Here is a 14,517-nt window from a genome sequence, read left to right as displayed (position 1 = left end):
AAACTGTAAAGTGCAGAGTAACTTTGGCTTTGACAAAGATCAGTCCTCTGACCCTGAAAGTGAATTCTTCCTGTACAAAAGGGACCTATTTTAAAGCCATCTAGCTAGAAAAAAAGGTTTTACTGATGCTTAAAGCAAAGAGTGATCACAAAACCTAAGAAATTTAGGTCCTTTGTTTGAAAAGCTTCTAAGAGAATACAGGGGTATACTGTGACAGAATAAGGACCTGCTCAAATCACCACAGGTGTGTTTTTGATGGCTTCTCTGCAGTAATTTATTACCCAAAAAATTAAAAAACAAAAAAGGAAAAGGCTGAAGGAGTGGTGTTTGGCCATCATGGTTGCATGTAGCACAGGTCCTGCATTTCTGACCTCCTATACATAAACATATATTCGCTGATTTTTGATATACTGAGTGTTGTGTGTTTAAACATATATAATTGAGAAATTATGAGAGAACTCAAGAAAATTAGACATTCACATTTCCTTTACTACTCTTCTTGATGCAGTTCAAGCCCAGGGTGGTGAACAACCAACAAAGTCAGAGTATGTTTCTCCATCTCTCCTGCAGCGACAAAAACGTAAGTATTTTTATGCTGATCTCTTGCTGAGGTTTTGTTCCAAATAAAGGTGATAAATAGTAAGATCACTAGGTTATTTTTATTCCTAGTTAAAATATACCACACACATTAAAAGAGAAGTTCTCTGTACAATATATACAGTTCTCAGCCAGTCTGACTGTTCTAAGCTTGAGAACTACCTCTGATATCTGGCCCAGTGGATCTGCTCTACTAATATGATACAGCTATCTAATCTTTAACTTCACGAAAGGTACATAACTTATATCTAAAAGTGTATTTTCAGAAGAGGTGTGTGTTTACATATGTATCACCAAGGTACTTGATAGCAGGTAATAAAAGGCACATTTTTTTTACACTGTGTCAAGATGACTGCATCACTCACAAGAGAGTAAATAAGGTTTAAGTACCTTAAACATTAGAAGAATTAAGTACTACAAGATCATGCATGACACATAACTGTACAGAGTAAAATAAGGTTGGAAGGATCCAAAGCTGACTGGTATATTAATGATGACAGGCTGAAATAATTGATCGTTAAGTCTGCCCTGCAAAATATGTGCCCCAAACTATTTTAAAATAGCTGTTGAAATCACTATTAAAATACAGTGCTCTGAGGACCATACTGCTGCTTTTGAGTTTAGAACATCAGGACCAGCATCAGATGGGAGTCTTGAACAAACAGTGGAAGAAAGTACTACAGCCTTTGCAATGTAGCTGTTAGTGAAATTGATAGAAAGAACACAAAGCATTGTGTAAAAACCACCAATAAAACCTTGTGGAAACTTTCCCCTAGAGTGTAACCTTTAGTAGGAAATATTAATCACTAAAAAGATGAGGCAATCTCTGTCCATGTTTTAGGACTTCAAAAAAGATTAAACCTAGTCATTTTTTCTTCTTTCTATTTTCTACCAGCTTTCAAATCCCAAGGAGTAACTATCATTCCACCTTTTCAAAACACACTGAAAGTAAAGGGTAAGTTAACCAAATGTCATGGCTCAGATACCTGTGCTCTTGTTAATGACACAGAGCATGGAGTGACTGAAAAAATCAATAAATTGTGTAAGATCCTTTAGCATCATAAACCAAAAAATTAACAGAAATTAATTCATCAGGTAGCGTGGATAATCTAAATGTGAATCCAGTGCTTTTGACCCATTGTTCTATGATGCAGCTGTAAAAAAAATTTTAATACATTTATTTATACATGCATACCTATTGTACATGTTTTTCCCCAGTGTTATATATATTTCCATAAAGAAAGGAAAATACTAGTGTGCTGAAAACTGTCAAGACACCTTATCTAGGGAATAGGGTACAATTCAAGCAGGGTGAGTGTAAGTGTGGAAGACATGGAAAGGGACTGGGAAGATAATCAGGGAGATTGAAGAGTCTGCTTGTAAGGAAAAGAAGACTGAAAAGAAAGAAGAGACTTCTGTAATGGGTGGGAGGAGGAGCAGGGAAGGTGGAACCCCTTCAAGATGAAGTGTAATTTTGGCACATGAACAACCAGGCATACATGGGACAGGAACATGTTTTGGAAGATGTTGGCAAAAGTCTTCCAGCCATTCAGATTGTGGGTATGAGTGGCCTTCCCAAGCAGGAGTATCAGCTAGTTTTAAACAAGCTTTAAAATGGTTTTATGGTGAGACTTTAGGACTTCATACATTTAGGAAAGGATTTATAGGTGTCCTGGTTTGAGACAAATTTGGAGGAATGTCCAAAAATTACAGGCGATAGGGGATATACAGCATAAAATCATCCCAAGACAATAGGATATGGAAGTCATCAGAACTAGAGCACTGGTTCTAGTGAGCCAGGAGGTCTCTTTTGATCTGAGGCCCTATATTCCTATGCAAAACTGATTAAACACAAAAAGCAACTGAACTAAATAAATAAATAATGGGGGGAAAAAAGTTTGACAAAATAGAAAAAAGAAGACGGGCTATTTGGACAGAGGCTAGTGAAAGAAGCAGGAGAGATAAAGCAAAAAAAGGGGGGGGTGTTACAAAAAATTACAGGAAACTTACTGCTTATTTTGAATCCACAGCTGGCAACCCCTTTCACAATGGCCGTGTGTGCAGCACATGGGGTAACTTCCACTTCAAGACCTTTGATGGGGACATCTTTTACTTCCCTGGGGTCTGCAATTACATCTTTGCATCCAACTGCAAGTCTTCCTATGAGGACTTCAACATCCAGATTAGGCGTGCAATGGTGGAAAATGCTACTGTGATCACTCATGTCATCATGAAGCTCGAAGGAATAGTGATCGAACTGACCCGCGGCTCTGTCCGGCTCGACAACAAATTGTATGTTCCTGCCTTGTTCCCAGTGGGCTCTTTGAGCAAGCATCCCTTTCCCTCATCTGATCTCACATTGCTCCCAAGCGGTGGGGGGACTCAGGTCCTTCCTGAAGTAATAGCAAAAAAAAAAAAGGAGGGCTTGACAGCGAGCTACCTGCCACTTCTGCAGATTATCCCTGTGTCTGTTTTGTTCAGATGAGCTATATCCAATATGCTGTCCCACTGCTACAATAGTGTATGTATGTGTGCAATTAAGTCTATAAGCTGCATTCAGTAAAAGTGTTAGGTTTTTAGACCCTTGAAGTTACTGCTTTCTATTAATTTTACCACAGCAGAATCCCTGAGAGGAGTTTTTGATAGCTTTTGTCCTTGCACTGAACAGTGTGTGGTAAAGCAGTGACTGCAGCTCGTACCTGAGTTAATTTTAAATTATCTGTTCTGGAAACTTGCTATCTATGTAGCAGTTGTAGCACTGGCTTTGGCATAGGGTGTAAAACCTGCCCAAAAGGCCAGGTAAATATTTGGCAGCTATCCCACAGTGAGCTGTCTGTTATGGCAGCTATGTACAGTGAGTTAGTCTAAAAGTTTTATTGGGTACAGCTTCCTGAATGGCACTCATGTCACAGAAAGCCTGGAGTCCATCCCTTTATTATCAAATGCTTCAAGGAGCACACAGCAATATCCTGAAGCACACTGCCTGCAAAACAGAGCCTCCCAGCACTTTTACAGCCATAGATATATGCTAATATTTTACGCAGCAGAACGCCCTTAATGGAGAAAGCCAAAAGGGGCTACAGGAAAAGCAAGGCCGATCTGTTTGCATGATGAGAGGCAATTGCATAGGAAATGGACAAAATGCTACAAACCGGTGTTGTCTGTAGTAGTTATTGCTCTAATTTCATCACAGATACATGTTGAAAATTCTCAAAGAGAATGAGAAAGGATCTCATTGCGGACATCCAATGGATATTCTGTCCCTACCCCTGCTGACTTATGGTGATCTTTCCCCAGGGTCCAGATGCCCTACAGCCATATGGGAGTCTTGATAGAGAGAAGTAACAACTATTTGAAAGTTTCTGCCAAGTTGGGACTGACCTTCCTTTGGAATGGACATGATGCCCTCCTGGTAAGAAAACATCCAAAACACAGCAAAAAATCTGTATAAATAGTCTGTTTACACCTTTGCAGTGTTACTGCCAGGCAGGCATTAGTTACTTTTGGATTTGTGTCCGTTTTTAGTGAATTGTTCTGTCTTCCAGTCTTCTCCCAGTTTCCCTTTTCCCCCCCCCACCAAGCTCAGTTCAGAATGAATAGATGCAGAATTATAATGTTCCTACCTCACAGTGAAGCACTCCTCAGATTCCAGGTCTAGCAAACCCAGGGATGTTCACAACCCAGGGCTAGGATGAGTGAGCTTTTCTTAGTCATCACTGACTATTCCAGTGGTGCCTACCTTGTTATCGCACAACACAGTCTGCACAGTGACCATATCTCAAATTTTGAGTACACAAGTAATACTGGTATAGGCTGTGCTCCTAACTATCAAGACTACCATTTCTATAAACCTCCTTCCTCATTTTTCTTAGGTGGAACTAGATAAGAAATACGCCAATCAAACTTGTGGACTTTGTGGGGACTTCAACGGAATTCCAGTCAGCAATGAATTTATTTCAGGGAGTAAGTCATTAAAAGCATTATTAAGTGTTGGTGCCTGGTTTTCCTTCTTACAATATGCTGTAGTATAGGTTGTGGGTTGTATTAACTGCGAAGCTAGGGATACTTCTTCATGTATTCCTATGATGTCAGTTGTTCAAAGTCAGGGCTTTGAGATGTATTAGAATGCTTCCATCCCTGTTAGATGTTTTAAGACCTGCCACATAAAAATTTCTACTTGTTTTCAATAGCTAGGATCCAGTTCTTTATATACCTCATTCATCATCTTTTACCTTTCATATTATAGTGATATTGTTTGGTAATCACTGTTCACATCGTAGCAGGTTGTGTCACAAAAGAAAATACCTCCATGCAAAATTTGGTAAGCATTGTTCTAATATTTGAACTGGTTTTTACAGAGACAAAACTGACCCCCATACAGTTTGGTAATAGGCAGAAGATGGATGGACCCACAGAACAGTGTGATGATCCTATTCCTCCTACTTCTCTGATGAACTGCTCAAGAGAATTTGTAAGAACCTCTCTCTCAAAATTTTTCTCAGTGTGAAATACATGCTCTGTCTTTGGGGAAAATTTTTAGGAGGGGGGAAAAAGTAGAGCATGAATATGACTCAACTGTAGGTCTCAAAAGAAAAATATTCTAAATTTCATATTTTATTCTTTGCTAAAGTGAATGCCAAAAATTTGCATTCTCCTATGAGAAGACTGCATATTTTTCCTGAAAATTACTGAGGATGTCTTAATATAAAGAAATTGCATAGTGCTTAGGAAGTCACCTGAGGTGACAGTAACTAAGGATATGGAAGCTACTAGAGTTAATCAAAGGATTAACCACTCCATGTGGTTTTGCCCTATTTTTGTATTTTTCTTTACATATCTGCTTATGGCTACTGTTGTATGGGTTTTGGGACCAGATCAATCTTTGATTTGTTCTGCTCTGTGCCTTAAATCATTTGTTGCATATTTTCTTAACACTTAGTTTACCTTCTCTGTTTTTCTTCCTAGGCCTCTATCTGTGAGACAGTATTAACCAGCAAAGCATTTACGAGTTGTAACATGCTTGTGAATGTTCAGGACTACATTGACACTTGCATACAAGACCTATGCCACTGTGACAGCTCTATGGCTGACTTCTGCATGTGCAACACCTTTGCTGAGTACTCCCGGCAGTGTGCTCATGCAGGTGGACAGCCCCTGAACTGGAGAACCTCAGAACTGTGCCGTGAGTATCTCGGGAAGGGGCCTCCACCTGTGCTTATTACCCACATCTAGCAAACTTCAAATATGTGAGGGTTTTTCCTGAAGAAGTCATTTAAAAGTGCATGCAATTATCGTGAAATCCATTTTAGCCTGATCATATGCAAGACACTAGAAATATGGAAGTTTAGGGATTTTGCCTTACAAAGGGTTTTCAATATAAATCAGAAAATCCAGAATGTTTCAGCCTCCACTGAAACATCAGGATACCCCATTATATCTTGACACAAAACAACCTAAATTGCAAATACTGTTTTCTCAACCTTTCAAACAAAAAGTCAGCTTTATAATACTCTTTCTCCTTTTAGCTAAATCGTGTCCGTTCAACATGCAATACCATGAGTGTGGCTCTCCCTGCTCTGACACGTGCAGCAACCCGGAACGATCTGCACTTTGTGAAGATCACTGTACAGATGGCTGCGTCTGTGCTCCAGGCAAGCTCATTTCCTGCCCTTTTCTCATAGCCAAACCCCCTAGAATACTTACCTGTACACATTTAACAACTTTTGTATTCTGGACCTTTCCCATCACATCATCAGTGTTATTATCATTGAAGTAATAGCTACATTTCTTCCCTGAATGCACTATTTCTATTCAAATTACTAAATATGCCTCCTTTTAAACAACAAATGTGCTTTATATAGATATACATATATAGAGAGAGAGCATCTCTAAGGCAATCTCCTGTCTTTGGGCATAGAAATATTTACTGGACAGATATGTCCCTGGGCAGTCTTACAAATGGTTCATCTATTCCACCTCATTACCTAATATTTTTAATCCTAATTCCATTCTAATGAAGTCCATAGCAGAAAGGTATTTTCCTAGAGATCCCTTTTGATCATGCAAAGATTTTTAGATGGACTTCAATGGAATATAGCACTTCAATCTCTACATAGCTTGTATCCTATTATTTTAAAGTACAGAAGAAATGGGACAGTCTCAGGCATCTGCTAGATACGTGTTCAAAGGCAGGTTCTGCAGTGCACAGAGTAACTAATAGACCCTTTCTTTTCCTAGGAATGGTATTTGATGATGTTAATGGTGCTGGCTGCATTCCCCGTGGAGAATGCCACTGTACCTATGAAGGTGAAACTTATGCTCCTGGAGCCTCCTTCGCATCTAAATGCAGATCATGGTAATATATTTTCTCACCTTTTGAGTTGGGTTGGGTTTTTTTGTGCATCAGCTGAATATTTACTAATTTTCCCTTAAAAAGCAAATGTGGAACTATTTACTGATTGAAGTTCCTTGATTACTCTGCTTTAGAGGATACTTTCATGTCTATTTTCCCTTCACACTTACAAGAAAACTGAGTTTTTCAATAGGTGCTTCAATTTCAAGACCTACAAATGAGGGAAGATAATCAAAGTCAAATGCCAGAGGTGTTTAAAAATGTGAATTAGTGTTATATCCTTTGAAGTACTACAGTGTAATGCTAAGATGCTCATATAAATACTATGGAGGACATGACATTCAGGGGCATGTTGCATTTAGAGTGGGATGTCACATTTGAGAGGCATGTTTGACAAATATATAGGGATATTTTTAATATCCCTGTAATTGCTGAAGTATTAATGCATAAGTGTATGCAAATGTACCTTTCTAATTATTTATTTATTTTCCAAGAAATACTTAACATATTTAACATGGATGATAGGTTCACACGGACTGAATTCTGTCCAAAGACTGGAAATGAACAGCAATATATATAAAGAACTATCAGTAATATAAATGTGCCTGCCCCATATTATTCTGAGATTTCAAAGCAATACTGATCTCTTTGGCAGTATAATCAGTGCTTCAAGAGGAAAACTGAGGCATCATCTGCCCTCATTGTCATTTTATTTCATTTATGCTTGCATTACCCAATGTTATTGAATGCCTCCTTCATTTCAGTACCTGTATTGGAGGTGAATGGTCTTGTGTCACTCAGTCGTGCCCCGGGACTTGCAGTATTGAAGGAGGTTCCCACATTTCAACATTTGATGAGAAATACTATTCCTTCTTTGGAGACTGTAGTTATGTCCTAACCAAGGTAAAAATGAGTCACAATCCTTGCTAAAGAAAAATGGTTTTATTATATATAATATTGTTTGATGAAAACTACTGGCAATCACATCAATTTTCTGAACCTCAGAGGGTTGATATGGATTGAGGGTTAACATGGTTAGAGCATTAACATCCCTAAATGGATTTTTCTGTTAGGGTTCTACTAAATAATATTGTAGTAGTTTTGAGTTCTTTGATCATTGTTTAGGAATTGCACTGAGTTTTTGTTAGATTTCATAACCCTAGGTATATTCATTGTTTATTTTTACTGGATGACTAAGGTAAACTATTTTCATAAAGACTTAATATTAAATAAAATCTGTTCTTGACAAGATCAATCTGAATGTTACCAAGAAAAGAAGCATAAAACCTTAGAAATGAATTAGAATGAGAACTTAGGAATAGATTAGACTAAATCAATAAAACTTTTGGATAATATTCACAAGCACAGCCTTGATCCTCAATGGCAGCATAGGTCAGACTTAAACATTAAACTCCTCTTTTTGGCATCAACATGTAAAATTACATTCTCAGGGTCTCTGGAGGTAGAGGAAAAACCCTTAATTTGTACACAAAATTTCAAAAAGCCCAGAATTTAATATTGATTTCCAGATGTCTGCAATTCTGCATCTCAGCTGTCTTCAATTTAGTCTTCATTATGCCAAAAAAGCAATAAGACATGTTCAGAACCACAGCCTTCTGAGTCTTTCCCTGTTGTGTTTTGGCTGTTAGGCACACTTTGAAGATGGCTCACAGAACACAGTCCTCTGAAAATCAGAACCAAGTCAAAATCTGAACCTTTATGCAGTAACTTCCTGAATAATAATTTTAGTTTAATTTTCTCCTATGAGAGGATATTTAAATGCGTATTTCTTACCTGTTAAAAGAATGTCAGATCACCAGGGTCTTGAATAATCTATTCAGTGCAGAAGACACTGGAAACAATCTTTCCTCTCCCTAGTAATCTTCATAACCAGTGGGCAAGAAAGGCACACTTCCTTCTGCTCTAGCATATTAAACAAGTATTACCTACACATTAGGAACTAGTCTTACTAAAGCATGAGGAAATTTTAATGTTCAGATTAATGTGTCTTACTTGCCCCTGAATGCCAGAAGCAATGTATAGCTTCCAGTGTGCAGACTGCATGAATGCCAGCTTACTTGGTGACTCTAGACATATATGCTAGACCATAAGAGCAGAAGAAAGTAAATAAACAGTATTTTTAAAAGACTAACTTTGCTAGGAATTCCATTTGAGTGTGAACCTTTTTGAGATAACAATATTTCAATATAGCAAATCCTTTTAACAATATCTTTTGTTTTCTTCTTCAAGCTCTGTGACAGCAATGAATTCACAGTGTTGGGGGATATCCACAAGTGTGGCCTGACTGACACTGAGACATGCCTCAAGGGTGTAGCCATCAGCCTAAACGGAGGACAAACGGTGAGCAGCAAACGTACACACCTGGCATTCTGCAGGGATTTTCTCTAAGATTAATAGACAAGGCAAAGGACACATAACAGCACAGACAAGAAATCTGCACTGACTTTTTGTTTTATCTCATTTGAACATTATTAGAAGAAAAATTAAGAATAAAGTAAGTGCATTAGAAGACAAGATCTTAGTAACTTTCTGTTATTTAGATAATGTCTGGTTTTTGCTTTCTTGGACAGTCAGTGGAACACAGTAATAAAGATTAAAGAAATAGTACAGGAATCAAAACATCATCATAGTCTCCCTCCATTTTCTTTACCTTTATCTTGAACAGTATTAGATTAAAATACTTTCCAAATGTTTTCTCTTATCTGCTTGATAATAATTGTCTTTTCTTGTGGACAGAACATTGTGATCCAGCCTTCTGGGAGTGTATTTGTGAATATGATCTACACACAGTTACCATTCTCAGCAGGTAAGTTCCTTTGAAGAACTACTGTTTCTCATTTTTACTTTAAGATGTTATTACATGAGTTAAACTAAAGCCAAATTCTACCTCTGCTTATACTGCAGCAAATCCAGAGTACTGCCATAGAGCACCATCCCCCATTTTTATGTAATAGGGTTTGCCTATTCAACACTAATAATTCTAGCAAATCATGGTTTAAATTTAGCAATATCTAATTAGTTCAAGCAAATAGTGTTATTGCATGCTTTCAGATCCAAACATTGCCATAAGAGAGGAAAGAAAAATTCTGACATGCAACTGGACTCCAATATCTCAAGTAATTTAATTCCCTGTGTTCCCCCTGTCCTTTTTCTCAAAGCGCACTCATCACTGAAGCTTCTCACATGCCAGTTCTTCTCAAACACTACTGCACCTGAACACAAAGTAAACCATGAAAGGACAGAATAGGTCCAGGCTGGAGTCTTTAATTAAATAGTGCTATAGCATTTTCATCAAAGGCAACCTCTTAAATAATAACAGAAGTGTGTGTTCTTCCCTCATTTTAAAACACCTGACAGAAAGTGGAGGTTTAGTACGCATTTGTTGCTTAGGTGTTTAGTTAGATTGTTTTGGTGCTGGGTTTGAAATCCTATAAGGATCTTTTTCCCTCCAGTTCTTCAGAAATTAGGATCATATCAAATACAGCTGTAGAATTACTCTACTATATTGTTCCTATAATGAACAATTAATTCAATTGCTCATCTTGAATGAAATTGTAACTATTTTGTTCTTATATCCCTAGCAAATGTCACCATCTTTAGGCCTTCATCTTTCTTCATAATTCTGCAAACAACATTTGGTCTTCAGCTACAGGTTCAACTCGTGCCTTCAATGCAAGTTTTTATAGACTTAGACCCATCACATAAAGGGCAGACCTGTGGTAAGTAACCTTGTCATAACAACTGCCTTCACCAGTACCTGTCATCCTGTAGGAGACTTGCACAGACCATCTGCTTCCTTCTAGGTCTCTGTGGAAACTTCAATGATGTACAGACAGATGATTTCAAAACCACCAGTGGTGTGATAGAGGGCACTTCAGCTGCCTTTGGCAATACTTGGAAAACTCGGGCTGATTGTCCTGATGCCAAAAATACCTTTGAGGACCCCTGTACTGTCAGCATACAAAATGGTAAGCTCAGCAACCTCTTCTATTCTCCTTTAAGATGCAAAGAAGGAATGAGCTGATCAACCAACAAGCACTTAGCCGAAAGAACAGAACTATTTGCACACACACAATTTTTCTCAGTTGATACTAGAAGTCTTCAATTAATAAATAACAACTAGCAAAATATTTGGGATCTTTAGATATATTCCTTTGCATCAAGACAGCAAGTCAACTTACTTAGGGAAAACTGGAACCATATGGCATATTAGGGATTCATCCCTGGAAAGGACTGATTGTCATACAGGAAAAAAAAGCTGTGCATAGCCCCACTGATAATTGTGGCCCTTCCACTGTTAAACTAAGAACCAGGCTTACAGTTCAGAGATTCAAAGCATTCAAGCTCCATTTCAGCCAACAAAATACATAATTCTTGAGTATTCATAAGCTAATCTTCTGTTTTCTGAGATGAGCTAGCATAGTTTTAATTTACAGTGTGAACCTTCTTTTTTAAAATTCAGTTAAGGATACCTTAGTTTATTCCATGACAATTATCGTGAATTAGAGAATATTCAGTTTATGATGAGCTCATATTTTGGCCTAGAGGAAGTGAAAGACTGTGTGCTTCAGCAAATGCAGAGCTTAATTATACTGTAAAGTTAGGCCTCTGCAATTTCCCTGGAGGACATATAGTTACGTAGAGACAAGAGTTTTGAAAAATGAAGTGCCCTAGAAATCCTTACCATGTTTTCAATTCACAGACCAGTATGCTCAGCACTGGTGTGGACTGCTCTCTGATACCATGGGACCTTTTGCTGAATGTCACTCAACAGTGAATCCAGAAGTTTACCAGAAGGTATTTGGCTCTAACTCTACCCCATTTAGGAGAAAAAGACTCAGATTTCTGATACTAACACCTGAGAGAATACCTTGCCAATTGTGAGGAGACGCATTCATAATAGTCCTTTACAAGCCAAGAAATTTGCTCCTTTGTAAAGCTATCTTTCTTTCCACTCCCTGGAGGATAAACTTACAGGTGTATTCCTCCTACATCTATTTTTAGGAACAAACCTAAAGACTAAGTTAGAAGTTTAATTTAAGTTTTGGGTTCCCTGTCAAAGGATAAAAATTGTCCCTTCTGAGAGATATAATTAAAGCTTTAGTGAGAATCTTAACTGGCACTTTAATTCCTCTGAAGTTCTCCCAGAAGGCTTTTGCATATATGCAAGGACAAGGCAAGAAATGTGTGTAAAAAGCAGCAATGAGATTTAGATAAAATGTGAATGTAAATGTTCCAGGAATTCAGGGTGGTGAAGCCCTGTAACAGAGTCCCTGGGTACTTTACAAAATCTTCCTGTTACTGGAAATCTGTAAGATTGTTCAATAAACATCATCTGGAATTACAATATTGTAGTATCCCTGCCCTGCATAGAAACACATCAAATAACTTCTTGTTTTCTTTGTTCCTCTGCTGCAGAGAGCCCAGGCTCTTAAGCATGAGCTCCAAAAGCTGGGTGGTATCAAATAACCTCCACTTACTCTAAATATATATATAGCACAGTGACAACAAATTGGAAGCAGTTAGAAAACTGCTAACACCTGAAAAAATAAAAAAAGGAAGAAAAAGAAGAAAATACTTCAAAATAGTGAACCTCTAATTACTCTTTCTTCACACAAATAATCTTTTTTGAAAGAGCTTAATGAAAACCAGGCATATATTTACTTACACGTGTGGATTACACTCACTTAAACCTCTAATGAACATAATGCTCTTAAAAAAAAATGCAGAGTGCCATGGCTTTACATGACAATCTGATGATCACATGTCATCCTCTGTTCCTAGAACTGTATGTTTGACACGTGTAACTGTGAGAAGAGTGAGGACTGCATGTGTGCTGCCCTTTCCAGCTATGTCAGAGCCTGTGCTGCTAAAGGAGTTCTCCTCAATGGATGGAGGAGCAAAGCCTGCAGTAAGTTTTACATCCCTTTGTCTTTTGAACATGATCACCTGGAAGGCCCCACACAGCACCTCTCAGGGACTCCCACAGTAAATTGTGTTAAACTGGAGTTTAAGTATAGCATTGACTTTCAAGAAGCTGAGGAGGAAAGGAGCACCATAAAAGACAAACAACAAACAGGGAGAAATATTAAAAAGAGGCTTTGTTAGTTTACTTGCTCAGAACCATCAGAAATAACCTGGAGAGCAATACCCTTGCAATAGGAATAAAATAAGTAGGGTGTTTCTCAATTTACTTTGACAAAAAGTACAAAAATAGCAATGAGGAAAAAAACACACTATGCCTTAATATAACTGAACTTTGTTCTTTTTTTAACTTGGACAAAACATTTGTCTTTGTGACACATTTATAGGGGAAAATTTTGCTCTAGCAGTACAAAAAAAATTACACTACTGTGGATATCAGTAAAGTACATGTACATACAATGCCATGCTTATCATATATACTTTATCTCAAATGCTTTATACCTATATTGATTCTTGAATGACCTACAAATGTAACTCACCTTTTTACTCTCAAGCAAAATACACCACCTTGTGTCCAAAGTCTTTGAAGTACACCTACAATGTCGATTCCTGTCAACCCACCTGCCGGTCTCTGAGTGAGCCTGATGTCACATGCAGTATCAAGTTTGTCCCAGTTGATGGCTGCACCTGCGTAAATGGAACCTACATGGATGAGAGTGGCAAATGTGTGCCTGCTTCCAGCTGTCCTTGTTATTATAAAGGAATGCCTCTGTCTTCTGGAGAAGTTGTTCATGATAATGGCGTTGTCTGGTAAGAGACTTGTAAAAAAAAAGAAAAGATTGGCTATAGGAAGTCATGAAGCTATATAGTTGTTATGAAATGTAATCAAATTAATTTCTGTACCTAAAAATTTCAATTAAAAAATCACAGCTTCTTTAAAAATTCTTAGGGCTACCCATGTTTGGAAGATTGTACATAAACAATTACAGGCATTCAACAGTCCTGTGGTGGGTCAGCCTTTGTTAACAGCTGAATTCCTACCCTGTACCTTTCTCTCTGCCTCCCTTCTTCCTCTGCCTCCACACATACTCTTCTTAGCCATGACTGTTCCATGGTGAAAGATGCCTGATAATCCCATTACAGATTATTCCCATTATGATGGGAATCAGAACTATTCTGAAGGACAGTTTTAAACCAGGCAAATAGACAGAGCAAACATTTATTTATATAGAATCTACTTTTATTTTGTTCTTCTCTAATATAAAATATTTTTGAAATGTATAAACTATTTGACAAAGGACACATTTTATTTGTTTTATCACACAGTAATTTTTCATAATTTTAAGTTCATTAGGAAATAGGCTGAAACTTAACAAGAAAAAGTTAAATATCTATTCCTTTGTTTTATAGCACTTGTGCCTATGGAAAGCTGAGCTGCATTGGAGAGAAGCCTGAACCAGGTAAAATATCACTTAAGATTTTCTTTAACTCTTCCTTTCCATCTTCATCCTTTTCAGTTCTTTCTTCTCTTATTATAATGATGCAAATTGTACAAGTCTGAAATCAACCAACAAAATTAACTGAGGACTTCTGTAACGTAGAGGATATTATTAAAATATAAA

At 37.6% G+C, this 14,517-nt stretch overlaps 1 protein-coding gene across 1 annotated transcript in view; it reads left to right on the top strand.

The window, feature by feature from the left end:
- Window positions 1-14,517, top strand: part of MUC5AC (mucin 5AC, oligomeric mucus/gel-forming) — a 43,236-nt gene that overhangs the window by 1,506 nt on the left and 27,213 nt on the right. Inside the window, exons 2-18 of the mRNA XM_017726575.1 lie at window positions 1,493-1,552; window positions 2,628-2,889; window positions 3,895-4,009; window positions 4,470-4,560; window positions 4,956-5,068; window positions 5,563-5,779; window positions 6,123-6,248; window positions 6,835-6,952; window positions 7,714-7,852; window positions 9,200-9,310; window positions 9,707-9,776; window positions 10,552-10,689; window positions 10,774-10,938; window positions 11,673-11,767; window positions 12,755-12,881; window positions 13,450-13,705; window positions 14,306-14,355. Coding sequence (XP_017582064.1) covers window positions 1,493-1,552; window positions 2,628-2,889; window positions 3,895-4,009; window positions 4,470-4,560; window positions 4,956-5,068; window positions 5,563-5,779; window positions 6,123-6,248; window positions 6,835-6,952; window positions 7,714-7,852; window positions 9,200-9,310; window positions 9,707-9,776; window positions 10,552-10,689; window positions 10,774-10,938; window positions 11,673-11,767; window positions 12,755-12,881; window positions 13,450-13,705; window positions 14,306-14,355 — 2,253 coding nt within the window. The remainder of the gene's footprint in view (window positions 1-1,492; window positions 1,553-2,627; window positions 2,890-3,894; window positions 4,010-4,469; window positions 4,561-4,955; window positions 5,069-5,562; window positions 5,780-6,122; window positions 6,249-6,834; window positions 6,953-7,713; window positions 7,853-9,199; window positions 9,311-9,706; window positions 9,777-10,551; window positions 10,690-10,773; window positions 10,939-11,672; window positions 11,768-12,754; window positions 12,882-13,449; window positions 13,706-14,305; window positions 14,356-14,517) is intronic.

Source organism: Corvus brachyrhynchos, unplaced genomic scaffold, assembly GCF_000691975.1.
Source record: "Corvus brachyrhynchos isolate BGI_N302 unplaced genomic scaffold, ASM69197v1 scaffold62, whole genome shotgun sequence".
Taxonomy (NCBI): domain Eukaryota; kingdom Metazoa; phylum Chordata; class Aves; order Passeriformes; family Corvidae; genus Corvus; species Corvus brachyrhynchos.
This window is presented reverse-complemented; position numbering and strand designations above follow the sequence as displayed.